This window comes from Haplochromis burtoni, unplaced genomic scaffold (genome assembly GCF_018398535.1).
Source record: "Haplochromis burtoni strain Fernald_Lab_line unplaced genomic scaffold, NCSU_Asbu1 Contig_42, whole genome shotgun sequence".
NCBI lineage: Eukaryota > Metazoa > Chordata > Actinopteri > Cichliformes > Cichlidae > Haplochromis > Haplochromis burtoni.
In genome coordinates this window covers 2,989,444-3,015,630 of record NW_024582403.1, presented here as the reverse complement: position 1 = coordinate 3,015,630, position 26,187 = coordinate 2,989,444, and the positions used below count along the sequence as shown (strand labels likewise).

The window sequence follows — 26,187 nt, the reverse complement described above, 5'->3', positions numbered from 1 at the left end:
TGCCAGACTAACAATTAGGGCCATGTGTACTTGGAGAATAATATAGTTTTTGTAGTTTTGCTTCTCTACAACACTTTGATGGTTTTAAAAGTCACTCAGGGTGTGATCGAAGTGCAGAATTTCAGATTTAATTCAAGGTTTTACAAAAGTATTTCTCACCTGTGTTTAGAAATTATAGCCTTCTGTTTTTAAATGTAACCAGTGGTTTACAGATTGTTGTAAATTCTCTCTATTTACATTCACTCGTTTCCATGGAAACTAGTGTGAAGTCATATCACTTTAATTGCCGCTTTTATTCTCTAAGGCGTTGCTGAGTTGGCCAGTTTATTCCTTACTTTAAGAATGCACCAGATTGTCCATTTAGCCAGTCGTGAAGTTTTTATTGTTGCTCCAATGGTTTTATTTATTTAATCATACGTATGTATATATATGTATTTAGTTTACTTTCTTCACTTGCACTGAATATATTAAGAGTTCCAGTGAGTACTTCAGCACAAGTTCAGCACTTTAAAAGAACTCCAAGTGATTTAAAGTCTTGGAGAGCTCCTCCTCAAAAGCATCAATGCCTCAACTGAATTTTTCACTTGGGGAAGAGACCAAAGTCACAGAGAGCCAAATCTGAGAAGTAAGTCAGGTGAGGAGCAATGATTGTGCTCTGTGCAGGTTCTATCATAGTCTCTAATTTCTAAACCAAATTTAGGAATGACTCTCCACATGACATTTGAGTCAGTTTGACACATTTTTTCCTCACCTAATGGTGAAATTGTAACACACTCCAACAACTGATCAGACCAAGTCTTCAAGGTGGAAATAACAGGAGTGCTGGGAATCGTGCAGCGCTTCATAAGGAGAAGACTTTGAAGGGATTAGCAGTAAAGCTGTTTAATGACACCTACACTAATTTACATTTGTAAAAACGTGTGTTTATGAGCATGTTTGTTTATCTTTGTATGTTACTTGTGGGTATATAATTTCATAAAATCTCACCCTTTTTTTTTTTTCAATTTCTTTTCAGAGGAGCCCAAAGTTGGTATCAAGACAATTAAGATGTACTGTCAGAGGATGCAGGAGGAGAACATCACACGGGCAATTATTGTTGTTCAGATGGGCATGACACCCTCAGCAAAACAGGTAAACATCAGTTTAAAGCAAACGTGATAAAAAGGGAAAGGTTTGTCTCTCGAAATGGATGCTGCAGTGATTGTAAATATACAAATCCCTCACAGTCTCTAGTCGACATGGCACCCAAATATATACTGGAGCAGTTTCTACAGCAGGAGCTGCTGATTAACATCACAGAGCACGAGGTAAGCATCATACTGTCCTCTACATTAAAATCTTTATTTTCAAGTAAGCCTGCAGCGTGTTGTACATTTCTGTATTTGCATTTCTCGCCTGTCTTTCAGCTTGTACCAGAGCACATCGTCATGACAAAAGAGGAAGTGACTGAACTTCTGGCAAGATAGTATCCTTGCACTTTGCGCTGCATGACAGTAAATAAGTTTAGAAGCGTTGAGGTTTGTACACTCGTTGCCCTTAACAATATTACCTCAGTAAATTAAAAGAAAGCCAGCTGCCAAGGATCCAGGCCGGGGACCCTGTGGCTCGTTACTTTGGCTTAAAAAGAGGACAGGTAAGAAATCTTAGAAACTATCATAACTGACAGAATTCAAGAAAATGTGACTAAAGAGGTTTAACTTTTTGCAAGAAATGTTTTGAAACTATGTGCGGGGTTTGTTCTGAAACCTGAGAGACTCGTGATCAACCTGAAACCGGTTTGACATTTGGGGGTATTTAAATTATTTGAATGGTCCCTTTATGCAAACACAAAAACAATGTCTTCTTCTAAAAGCATGAGAGGGATTCATTCATTCATTACGGATGAGACAGCACTATTTTTATCACTTTTTTTTCCCCCATCGCACTGATAGAGACAGCGCTGTGGCAATATATATTAAAAAAAAGCTGCCATTTTGTATCTGCTGTTCCAGGTAGTGAAGATCATCAGACCCAGTGAAACAGCTGGGCGGTACATCACATACAGACTGGTCCAATGACAGGTATGTGCTTCTTTTTACATAACAGCTGATGAAAGAAACTAAGCGATAAAAAGTGCGTAGCAGCTCCTCAAGTTTTAATGTTCTTGGGTTTTGTGTGTTTCCTGAGAATAAGGAAGTATTAAACCACAACATACAAACACAATTTAAAATGCTTTCGGTGCATCTCCAGTCTAAACATTCAAAACAAACTTGAATGATGCTGTAAATTTTCTTTGTTCTGTTTTCTAGTTATTCTCCCTGATCAACGTTTAAGGACCAGTGAAGGAATCTCAGCACGACAGCTTTGGTTATTCATTGTTCAATTATCACCCTGCTTGTATCTTTGACCTGAATTACTGATTTTGTAAAATAAATGATTCAAAATTGAAATGTGCCGTTTTACATTAAGCAACGATTAAGACTCTTACCTTTTTTTTCCTCTTGAATGCCATGTTACTCTTGTTGCTGCTGCTGCTGCTGCTGCTGCTATCGTAGACCTACTTTTGATACCAGTCTCTGCTAACTGAGCCTCAGAGGTTACCGCCTACTGTATTCAACACTTCCTCCAGTTCCCTCGCCCCATTGAGTGCCAGGAGTGACAAAATGAATACATTAAAGACGACATATTCCTCACCACGTTCCCCATTCTAGGAAATAGGTTGCAACTGTGCTCATTTGGTTTAATTTCTCCGTCTTGGTAATTTGCACAAAATGCCAAAAATCAAAAACTACAAACTTAAAACAAGAACCTTTATTAAAACTGACATAAGACAAAAGGCAACATTTATAAGAATGTTTACATGTATTTCAATTTTCGAGCTGAAATAACCAGCAGTGGAATCTGCTTGAAAAGTTTGCACGCGTCACATATTCTGATGCAGCGTTCCCTTCCCCCAAAAAACAAACGCTTTAAAATACAAACAAATCAAATATCTTGAAATGCCAGTAATCCCAAGAGCAGCAAGCGTGCAGAGAGGGTTCACTGGCAGCAAAGATTAGTACAGTAACATACATCTACAGTTTAAAATTTAATTTGACCTATTTACACGGCAGACCGTTAGGCTTTCATTAACTTCAAATTTAAAGACGAACAGACACGATTGACAATATCAGACGAACTCTGGCTCGCTGTCTCGATTTCTCGTCAGTGGTAATTTCTTTCCACAGAGACGTGCCAGTGGAAGGCCCGACAGGCTCAGTGTGGGAGAGCACGGGTGGTAGTTGTTGTTATTGTTGGACTGATTCACGTTGAGCTCTGCCAGAGAAGCACTCAGATCCTGCTCTTCTCCAGCACCTTCTTCTGGGGGCCCGCTGTCTGGCAGAGCGGGGGGTTCTTCTCCCTCTGGGTTTTCCTGATCCTGATCCAGATCTTGTTCAGGCTCGATGTGGATTGCAGACTGACTGGACAGGTCCAAACTGTCCCTGTAGCTCAGCTGGTCATCGTCTATGCTCACGCTCTCCTGCTTCGTAAGGCTGTGGGAGTGCCTCTCGTCCAGCTCAGAGTCAGAGTCTGGGAGCTGCTCACTGGAGCCCAATGACCCCAAAGAGCTTCCTGAATGCAGATAAATAAGTGATAAATGTATATGACATTTTCAAGAGCAAATCATTTACTATAAAATTACACAACTTGGCCTTTAAAACTCACCACATCCCTCCTCTGTCTTGTCAACCTCAGGTTTAGTCTTCTCCTCTCTGCTCGCATCCTCTTCTGCGTCAACAGGGCTCACCATTTTGTCTTGTGTAACATTTTCCTGAAACCAGGAGGGAAAGTGTGAAAGCTTCACAACATGAATTTGTTTTCAGTCAACAGAAAAATGCAAATCTGGTGTCTCTATTAGCCAGACTGATTATGACCAGTTTTGGTATTGCTCGTTAATACCGGGCTGTTTGCAACCTTTAACTCTTTAGACTTTGTTAAAGCAGGTTTCCTGTTCCAATGCTTTAGAGTATGTGTAAAAACAGAGCAAATATTTTGTGCAGTAGTATTTAATTCCTAAAAATGTCTCACAAAAAGGCTCAGCAGTAAGTAAATACTAATGTGCACCGTGTGCTGGAGTCCTACCTGCTGCGTGGAGGCAGCACGGGAGGTTTTGTGGGTCTGAGAAGTTTTGGATTGGAAGATGGAAGAGTAGAAGACTATGAAGGCCTCCACGATGCGAGCCTGATGGGGATAATCAACCAAAGAGGACAGGGATATCGTAGCCCCCGTTGGACGGGGCCGCATCAGAGAGGGCCCAAACACAATGCCAAGGTTGCTGGGGCTCATCTTGTTATCCTGTTCCAGCTCTGCGATCCTGGAATGAGAAAGATGGAGCAAGAAAGGATGGTGAGGTTAACAGAATCTTTGCTTTTTAATAAAAAAATAATATGACTTGTATGACTAACTCACCTTCGAAGGTGACGAACGATGTAGCGCAGTGTGGCGATGTTGGGTTTGGGCAGCTCCTTTAAAAGTTCCCTCAGACTGTCCACCAGGACCAGAACCTCTGGGTCCGTGTCTGGGCCCAGATCCACCAGCTCTGGCCCCCTGCTCACTGCCGGGTGAGTGCTGCTCGACTCTGAGTCCTCCCCCTCCGGTGTGTCTCCTTCATTATGCAGACTCTCCTTTGCCAAACCCATCAGCTTGTTGTACAGATGGAAAGGCATGATGGGCTCAGGCAGCTGGGGGTAAAGGAAAAACACCAAACATATGATGATTGACTTGAGCTTCAGGTTCAGTCTTTACTAGCTGCTACACATCAGTGTAACCTCAGTTACCTGTCTGAGGTAAAGCTTGAGCACGTTGCTTATGTCATGTGGCGAACACTGAGACAACTCGACCAGCTCTTTTCCATTCTCAAAGGCCTGACACAGTTTCTCCACACGGGTCTTCACTCCATTCACCCTGTAGATGCCCTGAAAAGAGGAGAAAGGAGATTTAAACCCAACGGTTCAAAGGCAAACAATCAGAAATCGACCACCCCTTCAAACCACAGCATACGTGCTTTTTCTCACCTTCATCTTCAGTGCCCGTCTCTCGATCTCAGAGATGCACTTGGTGATGATGAAGGGAATACCGTCACTGGCACAGCTGGCTACCTGAGTGAAATCTCTGCCAAACAGCTGCAGACGGCCCTGCAGCTTCTTATGACCACACTGGATCGCCAGAGTTTCCAGACAACGCTTGTGGCACGCCAGGAAACACTGAGAAAACAGTTGATATAATGATTATCATCTTAACCATCGTAGCCTGGGAACAGCTGTAACTTGTGACTAGGTAGAAAAACTTGTGACATCTAATTAGGAAGAACGTTAAAAAAAACAACCAAAAATGATTACAAAGGTGTAATGTGCAATTTCAATAGTGTAGGTAACATAAATAAACTATGCATAATACATAGTTTTAGACATACAAAAAGTTTCTCCCACTGAAAACTCGACGTCTAGATGAACAGAATCAACTTTTTGGAAACCTCTACCGAGCCCATGTTCAATTTCACTGATAAAAAACTTGAACTACAGGTGTTTCACATTTGCAATGCAAAGTAAGGCTGCTTGTTGCAATCAACAGTATTCAAATGAGTATGGTTAATCTTGCTGTGAATCTCAATTATCAGCAAGTGACAGCCACGTGACAGCCAGCTGAATGTTGTACATGTCTATATGTGTTTATAGTCAATCCTCATGTACACACACACACACACACACACACACACACACACACACACTCCATCCCTTAATTATTCCAACATCTGCACCATAAATATGCTATGTGCGCTGTTATTGTCAGTAATGACTGTTGTCTACTCTGTTATATACACTTAGAACAAAGAAACAACCAGAGTTAAATTTCTTGTATGTGTACACATGCTTGGTTAATAAACGTGTGTGTACAAATAAATAAAATTTATAAAAAAAAAATAAAAATAAAAATCACCTGATGGAATAAAATTAGATAACAAGGGCATTAATAAGGGGGTGACACAGTGGCATCACAATTGCCTTACTACATTTCCACTGTATTTATTATGCCTATTGGAAGGAAAACCCCCGATTCAATAGAAAAGATGGTGGAAAAAAAAAATGGTATAAAGATATGAAATTTGTCTGTTATTACATATTCCTGTTACAGTTGTTTGTTGTGGTTTTATTGTCTCTTTGTTTGCAGTTCTTGATATTTTCTTGGAACACTGGAAATTCCAGTTTCCTGTTCTAAAAACAGAAACTGTACCATCTGTTGTAATCAGAGTGACGTGTAGCTTCTTTCAACTAACAAAATAAAATTTTTTTTTAATTCTTTCTTCGGAAATTATTTTTTCTCCCCTCGTTTGCTTTGAGTCATGCTTTACAGTTTATGCTACGTAGTTCCTTATTATTGCTATAAATATACAAGATTGTAACAGTTACAGTGACATCACCTTCTTGTTAATAAAGTTTTGTGATGGGCATTTTGAACTTTGCTAAATTTTCCAACCAGAAGGGACGAGCAAGGTGTGGACTGACAGCTGAGGTCCATTTTACGCACAGTTTTTTGCACTTCCCCCTCCAACCATTGGAAACAATGCAATTTCCACATTGGCTTTACTTCTCAGGGAAGTCCATCCTTTACAGAAAGTCTGAGATGTTCATTTTTAGTGTTGATCATTACATACTGTAATTTACATGTATCCACACTGAACATATTTATCTAACCACTTATGCATTTTTCCTCAGACCATTTGCTATTTTGTGGGGTTCAACATAAAAAGTTAATTATTTTAAGAATACAAAATATTTTACTTTGACATTTGCATATGCTCACTGAACACGCTGACTACTATCATTAAAATGTAGCATGCATCAGCAACACACTGAGCCGATCTAACCACAGCTGGAAGGCTTTCAGTGTGCAACTCAGAGCGTGAGCCTCAAAACATGTTAGCCTGGTGAAGTGATGAAGAACTCACTTCCTCGCACTCAGCTCCCTGGAAATAAACGTAGCTGTCACATTCGCGGCACTTGGAAGGAGTCCGAAGCTTCCTCAGTCGGTGGGTCAAGGCTGCTTTGGACAGGCCGATATTACGGAAAGGTCCGGTGGACACCACCACGTCTGGATCCATGCCGTTAATATCTGCACAGAATAACCCCCATCACACACTCCGCAAAATCCAAACTCAACCGATAGCCAGGTTTAACATGTACAATCTGGAAATCTTACTTTGAGTTTCAAATGAGGACACATTTCCATCTTTTTCATCTGCATCCTCATTGGACGACATCGTTCCAGTCGATGAAGTCCGAACAATCTTAGCGATGTCACCTAAAATAAGTGAGTTTGAGAGCGTTTATAATGCATACTGCCATCTCTGGAGCAGGGTTTTGGTACGGATTAGCGTGAAACTAACAGAAAACGTGTCTACACTCACTTGTGCTGGCAGTTGGAGAATCCAGGCCTCCATCTCCAACAACGCTGTCATCGCTCACTGTTGAGCCCCATGACTTATGCCCCTGTCCTGTGATAACAAAAGGGACAATAACATGAGCTAGTCACATTTTACATTGCCAATTCTGTTAACTACAGACATCAGCTTAGTAACAGGTCACAAGTAATTGTGAGGAATTGTTAAGATTCGTGTAAAATCTTTAGCAGCGGCAGGCATCGGATGCACTTACTCTTGCGCTGGACTTCTGACTCTCGGCTGTCTCCAGCTGTCGTCTCCACACTGACGGCAGGACTGTCTGTTTGACTCGTTTGCATGTCTGTGTTGAAGCTGTCATTCCTCGGTCTGTGACCATGGCTGCAACAATTTGGGATTATCAGATTGCAAATGCATTAAAAGTGGGTTTCTTTTATTCAAATTTCGAGAGTCTAGTCCTACGCCTGGGTACAGGGTTGTGTGTAGCAGGTGTGATATGGCATTTTAGTACAAATTACAGCCTCATGTTTTGAGGCTCACGCTCTGAGTTGCACACTGAAAGCCTTCCAGTTGTGGTTAGATCGACTCAGTGTGTATAACACTGTATATAGAGTATTCTATTGTTGTATGTAGTCAATCAACTCCTAAAATAGTCTAACCCAGGTTATATTTGGGAAACAGAAACAACGTGCTTTTGATACATTGTGTCATGTCTGTGAAAATGTTTGGTTAAAGAGAGAATACATTTAGGAACGAGTAATCAGATATGAGTGGATCCTTGCTAAATTCTCTCTGCTGTAGGCATATGTGGCCCCCAAACTGTAACAACCCCCATCCTGAGCTGCATAGGAACGGTTTCATTGAGAAACTAATTGAGGATGCGCTTGAAGTTCTTACTGCGATGATGAGTTGGAGGGAGAGTAGGACTCAAACGCGTACTGGATGGTCGGCTGCTCTGGCAGCTGCAGGTCTCGCACGTGAGCGGCGTACTGCTGGCCGGGGTCGTACAGCTTGCTGCTCTCGCACAGAGTCTGGTAGTGCACAGGCAGGGCTACTGTCTGCATGTGCATGAGCTGGTAGTAGGAGATGGTCGCCTGGAAGTGAAAAGATTAGATTGTGAGCATTTATAGCTTTTCTTCTTGGCGAGACGCGATGGCTTGTGTGGCCTTTGTTCTCACCGAGCGAATGGTCTGATCACTCTGTTTGATGATGTCCTGCAGCTGCCTCAGCACTGTGACCTTTGTGTGCTCAAGCTCCTGCTGCTGAGTGGCGGCGTCTGCTATACAAGTCTTGTAGGTGGCCTCCGCCTCATCTGCCTGTGCGCACACACACACACACACACAAACAGTTTCAGTTTACTTCTGCTTTTTCTTTGCCGTTTATATCTGTCAGATTATTTATCATACAGAAAAGTGTTGATGAAACATTTCACACAGTGGCAAAAATCAGAAAGGGTAAGCTTAGTTATTCTTGAAGCGCAGGGTTCGGCCCCCTGGTGGGCAATGAAGGTACATAATTCTTCATTTTCTAACCTATTTTTTTAAAATCATGAATTCATCCAGCAGTGGGAAAGATCTGAAAGTCCAGCAGTGGTTTTCACGAGCCCTATGTAAAGCTGAACTGTTCACTCAGCCTAAACTAGCAAGTATCAGATAAACCATTTCCTTCTTTGTGTCCTCACACAACATTTTTGGCTCATGTGACGGAGTTGTGACCAAAGATTTTCAGCTGATATAGGTCGTATGCAACAAAAATGTAATCGTCTTTCTTCCTGCAGAGACAAAACAACATCAGCAAAACAAAGTTATTGAGAAGAACCTTGTTGCGAGCCTCTTCTTCCACTCGTTTCTTCTTCTCCACAGACTTCGCTGTGGATCCCCCTCCCTCCTCTTCAGCTCGGCAGGCTGCCGTTTTAGCCTTGTCGTACTCCTCGCAGCGTGCTATGTAGGCTTGCTTGGCTTTCCGCAGGTTTGCCTCACATTCCATCTAAACGAGGAGGAACAAAACAAAAAATAAATAAATAAAATGGTTTGTGGTATTTTCAGTTAATGCCTGATTTTCTTGTCACAGTAAAAGGATAAAGCAGGGCTGTTGATTAATAAAAGATCATAAGGCCATACCAATTTTCTTTTAGCTCGAATCCAGTGTTCCTTGATCTCCTTACGTCTCTTTTCATGCTCCTGTTTACGCTGCATCAGAGGCTGCAGGATACACATTAAATATGAGAGGTGAGAAATTGCAAGTGACTAACCAAAAATGTGGTTTGTGCTTCATTTACTAGAATAGTAACCAATGACTCAGAAATGTACCTGAATGAAGGTTTGGTTGTGCAGGGTGTTGTTGGCCTGCTGCAGGCCCACACTCTGCTCCTGGTCCTGCTCCAGAGCCAGAGAGTAGATGGAGAAAAGAGGCATGTGGGGCTAGAGGAAGAGAGCAAGCAATAAGATGACGATCGTGAACAATAAAGAAATTACAGCTTGTGTTTTTTAATCTTTAGAGGTGAACGTGAATGGGGCTTACATGTGTAATACTGTGTTTGGAAGACTGGTATAATCTCTGGAGGCCTTTGGAGAACTCAGTCTCTGGGGAAGACAAAACAAAAACAGAGACTATTAAAATTATGGTCAAAAGCACAACTTCTAGGACAACGTGCACTATAAAAATTTAATCACCCCAAAGAATTCACTATTTTTTAATAAGATAGCTTCAAGTGGATATTCAAGTTTATTCTGTCTTCAAAGATGCCTCAATCCTCATGGACTTCCGGGTTAAAACCCCCCAAATGTACATAAGAAATAACAATGTCTCCAGTCTGTAGTGGTTTTTTAAAACCAATTTCCTCCCATGTGACAGCTAAATGGGTGGATTTTCCCCATACAAGTTTTAGTAAGCTCATCAGTTCACTGATAACTTGCTACATTGTACTCTCATCTAAAAATAGTCACTTCTGACTCACAAAACAAAAAACAAACAAACCCCAAAACAACAGTTGGTCTGACTTTGTACAATCACTCTCACATAGTTTCCTTAGTTTCGTCACTCCCACTAACCAAGTGAAGTTCTCTTTTCCACGTAGCACATCAGGTCCTTCATGTACTTGGAAATGGTTTTGGCGTAGAGCAGAGCAGAGTCCACCCCTCCCTCGCTGTGCTGTAGGATGACATCCACTTCCTCAGCTCTACCTACACATCAACACACCAACACAGGTCACTGTGCAGGAAAGGCTTTGTCGATACGACAGAAAACAGGACGATTGTTTGCATCGGGTATGCGAGTGGATTTGATTTGGAAGCTTATTTTTAGTGTCTTCTGCTTTACAGAACTTAAATCTGTAATTTCTCTCTGCTAAAAACTTCCCCTGTGACTGTGGCTTTCCAACAAACTAACTGCGACAACATCCGAGCACTGCAGGATATTCATCAGCAGGGGGAGACCTACTATACATGAAATCTCTCACATGAACACAGGGATAACATTAAGATTACTACAGTGACGTTGGCGGTTTGAAAGTATGCACCGTCACATCAAAATACAGAAAATAGGAAAATATCCACTATAACGTTTACATATGAGTCAAATGAGATGAATGGAAAGGAGGAGGTTACACTGTTATGCAAAGCAGCACCTATGATTAACTGAAAGCAAAAGCTGTACGGCACCTTTATGCTTACCCATGTCCTGCAGGTCGCTCCTGTAATGTCCACCATCTCCTCCATGGCCAGAACCAGTGTACAAGTTCTCCATGGACTAAAACGGCATAAACATGAAGCTTTACTCGCTAGAATTGGAGGATATTTTTCTTTTTTTTCCCCCCTTACACTCAGCAGAAATTTAGGTGTAGGTGTCATTTTGCGGGCAGTGACGTTTAATTTAATCAAGGAGCTTTTTGCATAACCACCACATTAAGTAACTTTTCTTTTTGGTTGGCACGTGTGAAATATAGGTGACAAACTCACTCTGCTCTTCTCTGTAGGCAGCAAGGAGAGCAACGTGCTGCTGTCCACCTCTCCCATCAGCAGTTCAGACACACTAAAGAGAAACACAGACTCCTTCACACAAACGTAAAATCTTTGTTGAATTGCAGAGAAAGAAAAAGCGTAAGATGGATTTCAAAAGAGAAAGCAGTAGAGAGGAAGAGGGCCAGGCCTTCTACGAAACCTCCACAGGTACACTGCAGATTGAAGGTGATAAGCAAGTTTCGTGACAGTTTTTGTTAGTCTACCAGCTTTCCTTCGCCGCCCCCCAAAATCATGTCATTTGGTAGCAGTCAGTTTTATTTTCTTGCAACCATCCTGTGTGCTGAAATGCAGGCCAAACAACAACACTAGATTTTTCCGTCTTTGCATTCATGTCAAAATCGAGTCATACAGAGGAAGGCTAGAGAAGAGAATGAGGAAACAGACTCATATGGCAGATTTCAACTGTCTCTGCCAGCTCACTTCCTCCTGAAGCTGTGTGACAGTTGTGTAAACCCTAAAATGACACAGACAGGCATGCGATAAAATCCTGGTACGATACGCCACAATTATACTTCAGCTTTTAGTATTTTTCCTTTGCCATTAAAAAAATATATATATTCATTTTACATTACTATTAGAAAAAAAATACAAAAAGTTACAGGAAAACAAAAGCAAATTTAAAGGCCAGTTCTTTTGATCTCAACTATTCTCAGGTAGCTCAAATCAACCGAGTGTTCCCACGATGTATTTTCTCTTTGGTCTGCAATCTGTTCATTTAGCAGGCAGGTAGTCAACAGCATTTTCTACTTTTGGTTTTGTGTCATACGGTAGAAGAAAACCCACTTCCTGTTTTCAGCTTTGTCTCATGCAAATGTGTCACCATCACTGCACTTCTCTCTCTCATTCCCAACAGCAGACTACTTTGTTCGTATTAATATCTACAATTACACACCACCTGAACTGCTTGTGTGTGAACAATAGCCTACTGGACACCACTAAGGCTTCACTGCCACTGAAATACATTCTTAGAAGCTACTGATAAGAAACAGAAGCAGCTTTTGACAGCGTTTTACTTTTATATATGAATAAAAAGCTGATTTAGATACTTACTTGCTACTAAAAGCGACAGCAATGGTTTCAATTGCCTTCTCAAAGTCCTTTTTATCAGCCTCGTTAGAGGACTCATAGTGGAAACCTGGAAAATCATACATGTGTTCAGGTTTCAGTCGTGGTCAAGAGTAGTTACAGAGTGATGTTGGGTTTTACCGTCATTGTACAACTCAGATTTACATCGAGATTTTCAAAGACATGCATCTAAAAAAACAGAAGAGTCTGTCTACCTTTGACCTTGGATATGAGTTTGCCGGCAGCAGTGAGGATCTCGACGGTGTTGAGCAGAGGATAAGTGTTGATGACCTGGCGCAAAATCCGAAGCACCTCCCCTAAACACTCGTGGGCCACGGGCCGCTGACTCTCCTTACCTGGGTGAGATAGAGTCGTGGTAGGTGAAACAAGAACCAAGAGGAAAAACAGCGGAACAAGCTTAAAAAAAAAGATCACGCTTGAGGTTTAGGATGTGTTGACTTGCCAACAATAAGCCATCTACTAAAATCGCTGCCAGCGCGTAGCAACTTGTCTCGTTCTCGATACAATATGTACGTGAACATTTTGCTGACTTTATTTTGGGCGATGCATTCTGCCAAACGCAGTTGCAATCATTGTGAAATTGCTGGTTTGTGGCACCACCTGAGATACAGTTTAAACAGAATCTCTGCTTCCTTTCCGCAAGAAACACTAAGAACTTGCTGATTTTAATCCTCACATAGCCAAGTCCGTGTTCATTAAAGAAATGTAGGTGCTTACAGGTGGAATTTTTAAAAATGTTTGGATGGAGCAAGGCTAGCAAGAAAACGAGTGCTATCGATACATTAGCTCTTCCCTGAAATAACATTGCTGAAAGTCTCCAAGTCTTTCTTCCCAGGGGAACAGCAGATGGAGACTGACAGTTGAAACACCAACCATAAGGACACTGATAATAGGCCAAGTGTCAGACAGGTCAGCTCCAGATAAACATTGTCAGCTTTAATGTCACTGGTGACACATTTCTAGCCTCCTTTCCTCCAGACACCGGTTTTGTCAACCCTTTAATGTTGCAACCTCGCATTCTTCCATCGAGTCATCTAATCACACTGGCTCGCTGGTGGAGGAGAGCAGAGGGCAGCTGGTCCATCACCCTCGTCTCGAAATGTGTGTCAGAGTATCAGATTAGCAGCAGCACACTACAAGAACAGAGTGACCTAAACACAGTGCCGGAGAGGATGTGGTCCCTTCTATTGTTTTGCAACACTACAAACCAACTGTGGTGTTCTGCAACATTTTTTTTCCCGGTGGCTCAAATGTTCTTTTTGTAGTTTCTGAGAACAGTTTTTAATGTCAAAAGAGGTTTTGCTTTAGATTAAGAGCACCTCAACGCCGCAATTGTATTTTTGATTCTGAAAGTGATCAGTGTCGCATCACTGCAACGCAGCCAGACTATCAGACGAGGAAGTGCGGACGAGGCCTTTCTGTCAGAGACAATCCATCATGGCTTCCTGTTTAGAAAGCTCTCTGTGGGTGGAGAACATGACAGAACAGAGCCAGATAACAGACAAGTGAGCTAAACTAGCCAAAACACGACAGAAACTAGAGAAGACAACACAGTTTGAGCATTCAGCAGGTGGACTTTCTTTGTTTTTTTTCAAACCCCTGTGATATGGCCCTTTTTTTTTTTTAAAGCCTCACTGCATCGTGCACGTGGAGCACAAGAACATGTCTGCAGTAAACAAAAAACTGGTTTCCTGCTGGAGACAAGCGTGCGGTTGTCTTTGTGAGCGCGCTGCCTCCATTTGGAGAGAGGAAGCTCAGAGCCTCTTGTAAAGCTTGCTTGTGCAGAGATGCTCCGCCCATAACATACTCCTCCTCCTCCCCCCTTGCACACCGCGCACATGTGTCGCTGAACACGGCGGATGTAAGATTGGATCCCTCATGTCCTCTCTGTGTAAGCTCTTGTCAAAATGGAGTGACACAAAAGGGAAGAGAGAGTGCAAACACTATTGTTGTTTCTCCAAAGCTACTGAATGGAGGGCGACTATTCAAAACCTTACATGGCTTCGTGTCAGCAGGAAAGTGTGTGTTGCCCCAACAGTGGGGAAAACAAGTGATATTTTTAATGTGCTCAGCTCTGAGGGACTCCCAGAGCGCTTTGTTCAAAACAAATCTAGACACAGCACGTTTCTGTAAGTCAGAGTTTGGCAGGGAAGACTGCAGCTGCTAACAAGACCAAACAAAAGCCTGTCTGACAGGATGTATTTGGGGGCTTCTCACGCAGGTTTGTGTTGGAGATGTACAAGACAAAGCTTAAACCTGTCACGGCTCTCACCCTCAGCCAGAACAACATCCTTCAGCTTCTCCACAGCCTCTGCAAAGCGTGCGACATCCCTCAGCAGGGCTGGGATGTCCTCCACCTCGATGGCTGCGCTCTCTGGACTGTCAGATGGAGTCGTCGGGGTTATAGCCCCTTTTCCCTGACCTCTGGTGAAAACCCACGACTGGAGCGGGAACCCTGAGGAGACACAGAAATATCACTCAACAAACACGCATTTAGTCTTCATGTGAGACTTTCAATTTTTACTGAATAATCTTCATGAATTCACAAAAAAAAAAAAAATAAAATATAAAAAGAAAAATTATATAAATATATAATATATATATATATATATATTTATTATATATATATATTATTATATATATATATATTTTTTTTTTTTTTTCACGACTTTTAGAGAATACAATCAAACTGTAATGAAAAGAAAAAAACAAACAAACGTGGGGATCTGTATCATTTGGTTTTCTGCATATGTGCAACAGTTTCAAGCTTATATGCTCACTAGTGTGACGTTAGAGGGGGCCCTTCGCATCTACCCAAAACATTTGACTATTCCTTTACATTAGAGCATTTTTTTTGGCTTGTTCTTGGTCAGAAGTTGTAGAATGGCAATTTCTGGTCATGGTTTTCCTTCTTACATTTAACAGTGTAAGAAATCTATTTAAAGAGCAATCATTAGTTAAAGAACTGCTCAGTTTCACAGTTTCTAGGCTTTGAAATCCAAGTTGATAATCTCAAACCTTTCAGCTTCACTCATATTAAATGTTTAAAAGGTGATAACGCCACATAAATGCTTCAGTTACAGATCATAAATGGTGTTTTGACCAGATTCTGTTTGTGATGGGCCAAGCTCAGCAAGCAGGAGCAAGACTATAATTAAGTGATGGAGCAGACCTGCAGCGCTGGCGTGTCGGCTCAGTGCGGTCGGTCTCTTGAGAGTGGCCACAGGAGACGGGCAGCCCACCCCCTGCATCATTCCCAATTTATTGTGCTGAGTGCTCGGGGTGCCCGGGCAGGACGCGGAGGGATCCTGGAGCCCGGCGGAAGTTGGGGTAAGTGTTGAAGACGACGAGGAGGAAGATGAGGGGGAACAAAAGAGTGTGATGTCGACTGCATCTCTGCGAGGCTGCTCCTGGAGAATGGAGAGCTGAGAGAGGACAGGAAGACAGAGAAGGTCAAGACTGCAATGTAGCTCGTCCCTTTCAGCATTACGGCTAACAAGGTGACTTTTCTTTGCCTCTGGGGCCAGCAGCACTGTTGTTATTAGTAAACAATCATATGCAGACTTTCACAAGATCCTGTGCTGCGTTGTGCAATACTTCCTGACTCCAAGCTGTTAACGGGTGTGGCAAACTCAGCAGAAAGTCGAATAACTTTATACATCACCTACAAAAAAATAAAATAAACAAAAAAAAAACAACAAAAAAAAAAACAAAAAAAACAAAAAACACACAACTCACGGAGAAGTTTCTTTTTTTTTTTTTGGCCTGTTGGTACTCAACAGAAAACTTCAACTAAAGTCAGCGGCCTGTAGATTTAGGGCTTGACAAGTGCATCTCAACCAAGCAAAAGCAGCCTGAAAATTTTAAATACTTTACAGGAAACCAAAAAAAAAGCATCAGTGCATATTTTCTGTTCAGAGACTTGTGTGTACACGACAAACGTACCTGTTTCAGCCATACGTTGTGCTTGTTGGGCAGTATGTCCAGTCTGTCCTTGCCTTTCGACTCGGCTTTTTTAACTCTCTGACTTGTAGAGTAAGGGTTGTAACTATTTTTGCCACCACGTTTCAGCATGCTCCTTGCCCTCTAGACTTTTGTCCTCATTCTAATCACAAATTCTCAAAACGCATTCACTCACTTGCTCACTCACACACGCAAAAACCCCACAGGAGACATACTTCCTATGCGCCACATAACCAGATATGAGTCAGCTTACAGTCAGGTACCCATCTCAGCACTCAGCTCTGTGACACTGCATTATAATGACTGGTTTCAGCTAGAGGACAGTTTTCACACCCCTGATCGCACCAGCTACAGCAGCAGAAAATATTCCCCCCCAAAAAAGACTAAAAACTTACAGAGCCTCACACAAATACACACACACACACACAAACAAACAAAAGCACCCCTGGTAATGAGCCCTCTCAGAAACTTGTCCACTCCAGATGATGGTCATCTGACACACACACAGTTAAACATCAGAAACCAGAAGTGATGCGCTACTCACAGACGGGGCGCTGCTCTGTGGCCCAGGGCTTCCTGCTCGACTCTTCTTCGAGATAGACGGTGTCTTGATTAGTTCCCGTTTTTTCCTGAACATCTTCAGGGTGCCTTTGCCGTCCATCCCGACTTCTTTAAGCTTCACGTACAGCCCCCCCACCCACCCCCCGACTCGCCACTTGGGTGCTCTGCCGCTCGAGCTCAGCGGGAGCTGGGTGCCATCCAGGTCGAGTTTGAGCCACGATAACTGTCTGTCTGTCTTCCTCCTCCTGGTGTCACTCATCGAGCCGCGCAGGCTCACTGACAGAGAAACTCACCGCAAACCGTCAGTGCGCACCCGGCATCCGCTGTGCGCGCGCGTTTCAGTTTCCTCGGGGGGGGGAGGAGGAGGAAAGACGCACGGATGACTTTGTTATCCACCGAGCTTCGCGAGGATTAATTCAGATTGAGGTGCACGCGGGGAAATGCGGTCCCGACGGCGTCTCTCCTGGTGAAGTCAGAAGCAGCGAACACAAGCAACAACTTGTTGCCTCGTTCACAGCAGCAATCAGTCCATCCTGACACACGTGTGTTCCCAACATCTGAAACGACGCTTTTGACGGTAACCTTCCGCCCCTCTGTGCACCTGCTCGGGCCACAGAATTAAAACCCCGAGGTGTACATGCGCCCCGAAACCGCTTTAGACCGAGGTTTGTTTAATTTTTTCATTATCAGAAGGAAAGCGGAGAAATTATTAAACTACATCTGATAATAATGTTAAATGAATTGTATGGAAGCAAAATAGATCCCAAGTAACATCAATTTATAGCATTTGATCACAGCAAGTACCGAAACTGTATCAGTTCATGTTTTATTTCAATAGAGTTGAGTCGACGCGGTTTGAGATCCACTATATGAAGTTAAACAAAAAACAGATTAATTCAGACTCCCGCATTTTAAGAAGAAGATCCCGCTAAACTAATCTAAATTTACTTTCTGGGAATTTCAAAAAGGGGAAAAATGAAACCGTGTCAACAATAACTATCTAGAAAATTCAAATTATTTTTGTATTTGTTCTGTTTAATTGACGTTCCTTTTGCTTCCACAGTTACTTTTTGCAGATGTGTGAATCTGCATGTCCACCTCTTGTACAAGCATATTAATACTAATCACCGATGAGTGACACAAATATCACAGCACATTCATGTGTTTGTACATTAAAGGCAATTAAAACAGTTTCAATAACAATATGGACCCCTAACCACAGAACCTTTATTTATTTAAGAAGTCAAACCAGCAGGTAGCTCTGCATGTTTTGTGCTGGATGCACTTCCTGGTACAATCCTTCGTTTACAGTAAACACCACTATACTAAAGGTTACTAAAAAAGGAATGCCAAAGATTGAAGTTTGGGAGAAAATCTCTGTTTTAATTTTTAGATGCTAATATTACCAAATAGATTTTTTTTTTAATTTATTATACATTTAAAAAAAAAAAAAAAAAAAAAAGCAACAACAACAAAGTGAATCCGGGTCCTTTGACGCCTCTGACAGTCAGTGGTAACTTAAATAGTGTGCCAATCTTTTACTCTTACTATCCAGTGAATGTCCATAGTAACACATGTAATATTCACAGTTTCACTTATGTTAATATGAGTGATTTTAGTGACAGCTTGGTAAAATGAAGCTGATCAAGTACGTTTTCCTCGTCCTGCATCATCAAACAAACCCATTTTAAAATCAGAAGAACAAACAGTTTAATGTAGAAAAATCTAAAGTATAAATGTCCTTGCTATTCCTAAAATGATGCATATTTCATATGATTTCTTATAAAACACATATTTGAAATTGATTCGTTTCACAGAGTTTTGTTTTGTTTTTTATAAATACAAAAAAAAAAAAAAAAACCACTGGGAAAAAAAAATAAAAAAAATCAGGCACTTTGATCTCAACATTCTTCTGAGAGGATTTTTGGTGACTTTAAAACTTGCAGTTGTCATAAAAGGCTACAGTGACACCTGAACGAGGCTCCCTTTACATGAATTTAAAAACACTATGACAATACCATCCAAGATAACAGAGTTCAGTGCGGGAATGAAATCATTTCCATGTCCTTTGTAGATCACAAGGAAAAGCCGCATCAGTCCTCTCGGCATCTAAAGCTCAGTTGCGGGACCCCATTCCATATCATCCGCATCGTCAAATTCATCCTCAGAGCTGTCGCTGCCCTGGATCTGTGTGCGTCTGAACTGGACTGCTTGGTGGTGATGTGCGAGCCTGTACGGGAGAAGAACGGATGGGTCAAAAACCAGCGCACAGCCTCAGTCTGGCGTTACTCCATGAACCCCATAAACCCGCAGACGGCTCAAGAAGACTTACACGATGAATTGTGGGGCTTTCTTTTGCTCATCTCTGGGCTCTTCCTCTCCCGAGCGAGCCTGTAACAGAGGATATAAAACAGTGACTTCTCACAATTATTTAGTCTTAAGAGACTATTTTAAGAGATGGATTTTAAAATCCACATAAGCCTTTCCGAACCAGTTAACACACTGAGGATTTGTCCTAGTCTCTGTATTCATGATGATAAACAGGCTGTAAACCTCTTGAAAAACAGAAACCACACTTACTATAATCTTTATACTGAATTTAAAATGAGGTTGTTATATGTGTGCCAATTCGGCACCGCCTCCATAGCCAGGAAGAATTTATGATAATGTTCCAAAAATGAGGGGGAAAAAGAAAAATTTATTAAAAAGGTTAATGTGAATTTAATTTAGGAGCTTTGCATTTAAAAAGTTGGAAATAAAACAGACTACAAATTTTCATAACTTTCTCCTTGAAAAACACCTCCAGAACTTTGAGTCGTTTGTGTCAACTAAATATAGTCACGTTCTTTTAAAGAAGAAGTAGACAAACAAGAAAAACCAATGAACCTTGCGTTTTTTGGGGGTTTTTAAAGGATGCAACACCTTCAGTTAAGAAAACCTGAGGGAATTTTGTAATCGATTACAGATTGTTTAAAGGAAACAAATGCTCAGCTCTGGAAATTCACCATTCACCACAGCATGTCATCTGACCAGGCCTGTATTATTATTATTATTTCCTTTTATCCTCTGAACTTGTCTGAATACTGTATTACTCAGATGTATTAATATACATTGCACAGTTTAATAAATCCCAAGACACATTCTTAGGAACAAAAAATCCAAAACAAATAAAACATTGGCACTCTGGATGATGTTTGTTTGTTGTTGTTTTTTTAAACTAAATCTGTTTAGTCTTAGTCGACGTCCTTAAATGCCCCTCGTTTTAAATTCAAGTTAAACTTGAGTAAAAGCTAGAAGTAATACTTCATTTTGTTTTACTGTTTCAAAAATTGAATTAATCTTTTGTTATCAAAACTGTTTGTTGTTAAGTGAAGGACTGAAACACAGCTGGTTTTAAGTAAAAGGATAAAGAAAAAAGAACTGGTATCCAGTAACGGTTTTAATGAGGGCACAAACCTGCTCTAATCTGTCTTCGATAGCAGACAGGCTGGCGTGTTGGAAGCTCTCCGGCTCCTCCTCTGTGTATGAAGGCTCGTCCACTGAGTACTGGCTTGTGGGGTCGGGGGCTCTAAAATCTGGCGGTCCTTCAGACGGAGCGGCGTGTGAAGCTACATCAAGAGCGCTGAAATCTGAGTCTGTAAAACTGCGATGAGAGGGATCTTCCTCCTCGGCATCGCTCTGCGGCGGGCTGTAATTCGTCTGACGAGGTGACCTGGGTTCAGGTACGTGCATTATTGGCGGGACTTCTCTGACTCCGTACGCGTCATCGCTTTCCTCGGGTTCTATAGAGGGGCTGTGGTGTTCAAACGCTGGCTCGGATGATCGAGCTAAAGCAGCTCCAGCTACCCTGGAGCCCCCTGGGACCTTGGCTGTATTCTGACCAGGGTAAGCCTCCTCCAGTTCCTCGTTGTCAGTGTAGGCGTCGTCTGTGAAGCCCTCTCCATCGGTGTCCTCCAGGTCACTAGCAGCACTGAGGTAGTCAGTCTGGTTCTGGTCCAAAGCATCCAAATCTTGTTCTCCACCACTCTCCAACTGTGCAGACAGAGAAATCAAACAGCTTTAGTTATTAGTGTTTAACTAACTTTACAATACATAATCAATGGAAAAAATATTAAAACAGTTTGCTTTGTAAAATATATCACCACTATGTGCAACTCTGTATTAAAGAGAGGGGAGAAACTGTTGGTGCTGCACGCTCATATGAAACCATAATCTGCTTTTTTCTCATTTTTGACTAACGAAACCATAAAGTAAGAAGTGAACTTCAGAAAAAGTTAAAAATTAATAAACAGAAAGATGTAAAACTACATCATGAGAGTCGGTGCTCTCATTAGATTGTTATAAGAACTAAAGCAATAAATTAAGAAAAAAACAACAACCCCAAAACACCACATCGATCTGTATATAAAATAATATCTCATAATCGCTTTAGTGTACAGATGTGTGTGTGAAGAGAAGCTGTGTTGTACCGTGACTTCAGACACCCAGACGGGTTTGGTCTGCTCATGGCGAATCTTATTCTTTAGACTTTCATACCAAGAGTGGGAGCTGGGATCCAGGTCCACTCGAGCTGAAGGGGGAAAAACAAAAAATAAATCAAAAGAAGTAAATATTTTAAACTTGTACCAGCAGACAGAGAAAAATTTATTTCCTTATAGATGTACTGGAAAAAGCTTTAAGTGTTAAAATTACCCGAGAAAAGGTGGCTGCAGTGTTTTCTCATTTTGATGGCCTGTGAGTAAAGGCGTCTGGAGCTCTTGCTGGATTTGGGGCTGTACCTCTGCCTCATGGTCTTGACATCCTTGCGGTTGTGAGGGTCTAAGAACAAAACCATCGGGTGGTACTGGATGTAGTTGAGCCTTTCCACTGCAGTGGGAGTGATATCCAGCAGAGGGTGCTTATCCTGGGAAGAGAGAGGAAAAAAAAAAAAAAATCAAAGAGGAAATACCAAACAGACACAGAAAACAGGACTGTAAACATAACTTTAATGTTACTGCTCACCTTCTCTGCTATTCTCCTCACAGTGTCCAATTTAATAACTGTGGAGCCGCCATCTGCACTTCCACTGCGAGGAACCATTTCTGTAGAAATATAACAACACACCCAAAATATTTTAAATAAAATAGAAGATGAGGAGAATAAGTGAAAAAGGAGGGAAATAATACTCAAGAATAAAAAAGGGGTATCAAAACAGCCCAAAACAAACCAACCTGCCACTTCATAATCATCAGGCATCTCTCGTGCCAGCTTCTCCATGGCAATGTCATTAAGAGGTCCCAGAATAACAATGGGCCGCTTGAAATTAGCTGGAGAAAAACCAGTAAACATTGTTAAACCTGGACCTTTATGCATGAAACAAAGTATCTGTGTGAGGGTATGATTAAAAAAAATAAATGCCAACCTTCTCTGAGCAGGACTCTCTCATAAGCTGGGAATTTGCCCTGAATGGTGAGCTGCAGCAGGTCTTCGCGACTCCGTCGCATGTTCTTCTCGTTCTTCTTATTCCCTCGGAGCCCCCGTAGTTTCCAGAATTCGGCTCTCGGTCCGGTTGCCTGCCTCTCTCCGGTTGCCCGCTGTGCCTTCTCGATGTTGGCCATCTTCTCTGCCCTGCAGGAAAAGACGGCAGATGTAAAAAAACTGAAACAGTCCTCGTGGAAGCAAAGAGATCTTCATCTGCTTATCGTCTCCTTTCTCCTTACTTGATCTGATTTGGGATAGTGCCCTTGTCCATCTCGTGCAGGTCATTCCCCATGCGGATAGCCAACCAGCTGCCTATCTTTCCACGATGCATTGTGTCCACCACTCTGAACACCTCTCCTCTGGTGAAGCCCAGACCAATGGGGCTATCGGGGTCATGGTCAAAATGTGTGCGGATGTAGAAGTTGTCTCCCAGGTTGGACTTGAGGATCTTTTTGTAAACTGAAGATAGACGAAATAAGATTTTGTGACTTGTGACACAACTCAACAGAAGTAATCTCGGTGTCATATTAAGGTTTTGCTCTTCACTTACTGTCCATCTTATGCTGCGTGGAGATTTCCACCCGTTCTCCTGTCCTGAGCTCAAGGAGGAAGTTGGCAGCTTCTTCTCGTGTGAAATGGCCAAAATCAACTTTATTAACCTGAAAAAAAAGAAGAAGAACAGGGATGAACTTGGACTCTGGTCTTTTTCTGTCATATTTAAAATATTTTAAAAACAATGCACAGGTGTCAAATAACAATGTAAATGTACAGCTAGGAGCATAAGGTTTTTGGACAGTGGTCATTTTTACTCTGTACATATGACATGGATACTACTACTACCACTACTACTACTACTACTACAACTACAACTACAACAACGGTCAAAAAAACAAAACAAAACTAATAAAGAAATGCAAATGAGCATAAACATCTCATTTAAGCTAAAGAGTTTTTCTAAACTGGACAAGACGCTGTTAATCTATGCCGCCATAACCACTTCCATATAAGGTGTGCAAACAAAGGTCACCTGCATGATCTGGTCTCCCTCCTTCATCCCGTGTTCATACGCAGGGCTGTGTGGCTGGACTCCACCTACAAAGATCCCAACGTCGTTGCCTCCCACGAGTCGAAGACCCAAACTGCTCTCCTTTATAAATGACACTGTCTTCACATCTGAGCTGTACCTAAAGGGGAAACCGAAGGAATAAGATTACGGTTGCTATGACGCTAAGACACGGGGCAACGCTTTAAGCAAATGCGGCACTCACCCTGGAATAGATGATGGGTATGAATCTGGAGGCAGGAAATAGAGGGGCTCTTCTTCAGGTTTGGCTGGAAGAAATGCAGAGATGGTTAGACGCCTAAAAGATGTCAACTCATAAGATGTCAAAAAATAAAATAGAAGAAAAGCACAAAAATATCTTGATGCCCAAAAAAGGTTTGTTTATTTCAACCCACAGATTGAAAACTTATTTATGATAATCATGCTACACATCCTGAGCCTTACAGTAGATGGGCGGGTTGTTCTTGACTGAAATCCCAGACCTGATGGTGCCGTTTCCATTTGCAGCACGAGGAGCACTTTGAGGTGGAGAAAACAGAAATCAGTAATATTGGTTATTTAAGAGAAAACACATTTCGGGCTGCCATATTTTAATCTGATTTTAATGAATTAATTCCTGATGTACCTGCGCTGACTGTTCCCCCGCTCAGAGCTGCCAGACCTCCTAAGATGTGAAAGCTCATCTGACTCAGAGGAATCTGGTTTTAAAAAAAATGAAAACTTTAAGCAGGGAGACTTCAGTTTGTGAGGATTTTCTTTGGTTGTGGTGCTCTAATGCTTTTATCTAAAACAGAGAGAAAGAGAGGTTGAAGATGAAGCAAAAAAGTAATCAGCTGACCATCTGGAGGCGGTCTAGTGGGCGATGGGGCTCGATGAGGAGGCTCCTGCTTTACAGGCACTGAAGTAGGCACTCTGAGAGAAGAATGGGGGGAAAACTGAATTAAATTTCAGCCGTCATCTTGTTAAATGTTCCCTAAACATACGATGAGAAATGCAAAAGCCATAAATTGACAGTCAAGTTAGTGCATGTTAGTTAGAAAACCACACGAGATTTCGATATGGTTTCCTAAGTCGGCAGTTTGAATATTATGTGATGCAATCACTGCAGGAAGTCATGTAATGAGCCCCCGTGTGCACAAAGCACGTTACTATCAGGCAACAGTTGTGTTTGTGGTAAGCATAAAAACCTGTCGGACATCCTCTCAGTGTGATTTCCCACAGTTCACAGTGAAGCTGTAACTTGCATTTCTCGTATTTTCACTTTCTCTTTCTACAGTTGCAGCTTTAAATTATTTCTAGCCTGTGCTAAAAGTGCAATAAATAAAACAAGTACTGTGCAAAAGTCTCGTATCAACTCTTATTTCATGACATTTTTCTTGGAAAATGGAAAATGCTTGAGGTAATTTACTGAAATGTGCAAACATACATGGAAATACAGTAAATAAGGCAAAAAAAAAAAAAAAGTTAAAATATGATTGAAAATTGGTTCTTTGCATTGCACTAGTTCTGGATGCTTCATAGGTCAGTGTTAAGTGGCTTAACAAATCAAAACCTTCCTCTGAAAATGGACAGGTACAAGGACTGGACTGAAAACTCTTCAGAAAGACTAGAGAAGTGCTCAAGACTGCTTAAAAAACAAAAAATACAAATAGAAAGCTCAAAACTTTTGCGCAATATAGCGGCGTTAATCATCATATTCAACTTTTGTGAATATAAATATTATATTAAAATGTTGTGGTTTCACAAAGGTGTCAGAGGTGCATCAATGCTAACAATGTTTCTGTTGATATGTGGTTGCTTAGCAACATCAAGAAATATCTGGTACAGATAAGCTTCAGGGGCCTAAGACATACCTGTGTGTCGAGTTTGGTTGCTTAAATTCCTGATCACGTAGGAGTTCATACTCAGACATGTGTGAGGTTTTATATTAGGATAGTAAATAAACAAAACTGACAAACAAAATAAAATAATATTAATTTGGAAAGAGTCGGCTGCAGTGTTTATTTTTAGAAGCAGTTTATTAAACTGAGTGGTTTCATGTAGGAACCATTTTCCTTCTGAACAACAAGGGAAGCTGTAGGTACCGAAGGAAGTGACATTAAAGCATGATCCCCTCATCATGTGTGCTTCCTTCTGACACAGTGCTGTGGTCAGTGGGTGTAGCTCCCTTAGAGAAAAATCAGTTCCTATATCAAACTGATCTGATCTTCTTTTTCCTTTTTTGTGAGTAACCAGATGATGATTTCTGGGAAGTTTTTCAAGTGTATCTTTTGCCATGTTGAGCAAAATGAGGCAAAAGGCATTAAGTTCCATTATAATCAAAAGAAGGTGGATATAAAAATAAATAAATAAAAAAAATAGGTGTTGAAGCATGAAGCACGACTCAATGCGTTTGATGAGACAGTCAAAGTGGAAGGCGTCTCTCACCTGTATCTATTTCTGGCTGCTGAGTTTTTACTGCCGGTGGATTCCCTCTTGGGGACTGGCGCATAACTGGCCTCTGATTCAGAGTCCGAATTCGCTGTGGAGATCAATAAGTCAAGACTGTCTTTATGGAAAGTTTTATTATTTGTTAGATGACTCATGCGTCCTTTTAGATTCCAGGCACCAAATATGAACTC

At 41.6% G+C, this 26,187-nt stretch overlaps 3 protein-coding genes across 9 annotated transcripts in view; 1 reads left to right on the top strand and 2 right to left on the bottom strand.

Annotated features, from left to right (window-relative positions):
- Positions 1 to 1,015: 1,015 nt before the first annotated feature.
- Positions 1,016 to 2,429, top strand: polr2eb (RNA polymerase II, I and III subunit E, b; the record flags this gene model as incomplete). Its single annotated transcript, XM_014333100.1, is given in 6 exon segments — positions 1,016 to 1,131; positions 1,227 to 1,307; positions 1,407 to 1,465; positions 1,555 to 1,633; positions 1,992 to 2,060; positions 2,289 to 2,429. Coding segments are annotated over 5 exon segments (401 nt in total), but the record flags the coding sequence as incomplete, so codon positions are not given.
- Positions 2,430 to 2,775: 346 nt separating this feature from the next.
- arhgap45b (Rho GTPase activating protein 45b) lies at positions 2,776 to 17,593 on the bottom strand. 4 transcript variants are annotated; one of them, XM_042220094.1, is made up of 24 exons: positions 17,027 to 17,593; positions 15,692 to 15,944; positions 14,792 to 14,974; positions 12,714 to 12,854; positions 12,484 to 12,568; positions 11,371 to 11,443; positions 11,074 to 11,161; positions 10,465 to 10,596; positions 9,935 to 9,996; positions 9,724 to 9,834; positions 9,535 to 9,615; positions 9,233 to 9,400; positions 8,593 to 8,730; positions 8,354 to 8,508; positions 7,671 to 7,795; positions 7,424 to 7,510; positions 7,216 to 7,317; positions 6,965 to 7,128; positions 5,034 to 5,222; positions 4,797 to 4,934; positions 4,429 to 4,700; positions 4,102 to 4,333; positions 3,685 to 3,790; positions 2,776 to 3,591 (listed from the first exon to the last, which is right to left on the bottom strand). In XM_042220094.1, exons 1-24 carry the CDS (start codon positions 17,300 to 17,302, stop codon positions 3,149 to 3,151), a joined length of 3,804 nt encoding a protein of 1,267 aa, XP_042076028.1. In that variant the 5' UTR covers positions 17,303 to 17,593; the 3' UTR covers positions 2,776 to 3,148. The 4 variants fall into 4 exon arrangements, with proteins under 4 accessions (XP_042076028.1, XP_042076027.1, XP_005920749.1 ...); XM_042220093.1 differs by having other exon boundaries at positions 8,312 to 8,508; positions 17,027 to 17,592; XM_005920687.3 differs by having other exon boundaries at positions 8,312 to 8,508; positions 11,086 to 11,161; positions 17,027 to 17,591.
- An 876-nt stretch (positions 17,594 to 18,469) lies between these two features.
- Positions 18,470 to 26,187, bottom strand: part of tjp3 (tight junction protein 3) — a 21,985-nt gene continuing 14,267 nt past the window's right edge. For all 4 annotated transcript variants that reach the window (XM_014333103.2, XM_014333101.2, XM_014333102.2 and 1 more), the window contains exons 15-30: positions 25,994 to 26,087; positions 24,405 to 24,478; positions 24,192 to 24,264; positions 24,011 to 24,084; positions 23,772 to 23,835; positions 23,531 to 23,687; positions 23,054 to 23,162; positions 22,743 to 22,962; positions 22,445 to 22,650; positions 22,254 to 22,349; positions 22,045 to 22,124; positions 21,736 to 21,946; positions 21,513 to 21,613; positions 20,500 to 21,075; positions 19,376 to 19,434; positions 18,470 to 19,273 (exon numbers count right to left, since the gene is read on the bottom strand). In XM_014333103.2, the coding sequence (XP_014188589.1) occupies positions 19,153 to 19,273; positions 19,376 to 19,434; positions 20,500 to 21,075; positions 21,513 to 21,613; positions 21,736 to 21,946; positions 22,045 to 22,124; positions 22,254 to 22,349; positions 22,445 to 22,650; positions 22,743 to 22,962; positions 23,054 to 23,162; positions 23,531 to 23,687; positions 23,772 to 23,835; positions 24,011 to 24,084; positions 24,192 to 24,264; positions 24,405 to 24,478; positions 25,994 to 26,087 (2,315 nt within the window). In that variant the 3' untranslated portion in view covers positions 18,470 to 19,152. The remainder of the gene's footprint in view (positions 19,274 to 19,375; positions 19,435 to 20,499; positions 21,076 to 21,512; positions 21,614 to 21,735; positions 21,947 to 22,044; positions 22,125 to 22,253; positions 22,350 to 22,444; positions 22,651 to 22,742; positions 22,963 to 23,053; positions 23,163 to 23,530; positions 23,688 to 23,771; positions 23,836 to 24,010; positions 24,085 to 24,191; positions 24,265 to 24,404; positions 24,479 to 25,993; positions 26,088 to 26,187) is intronic.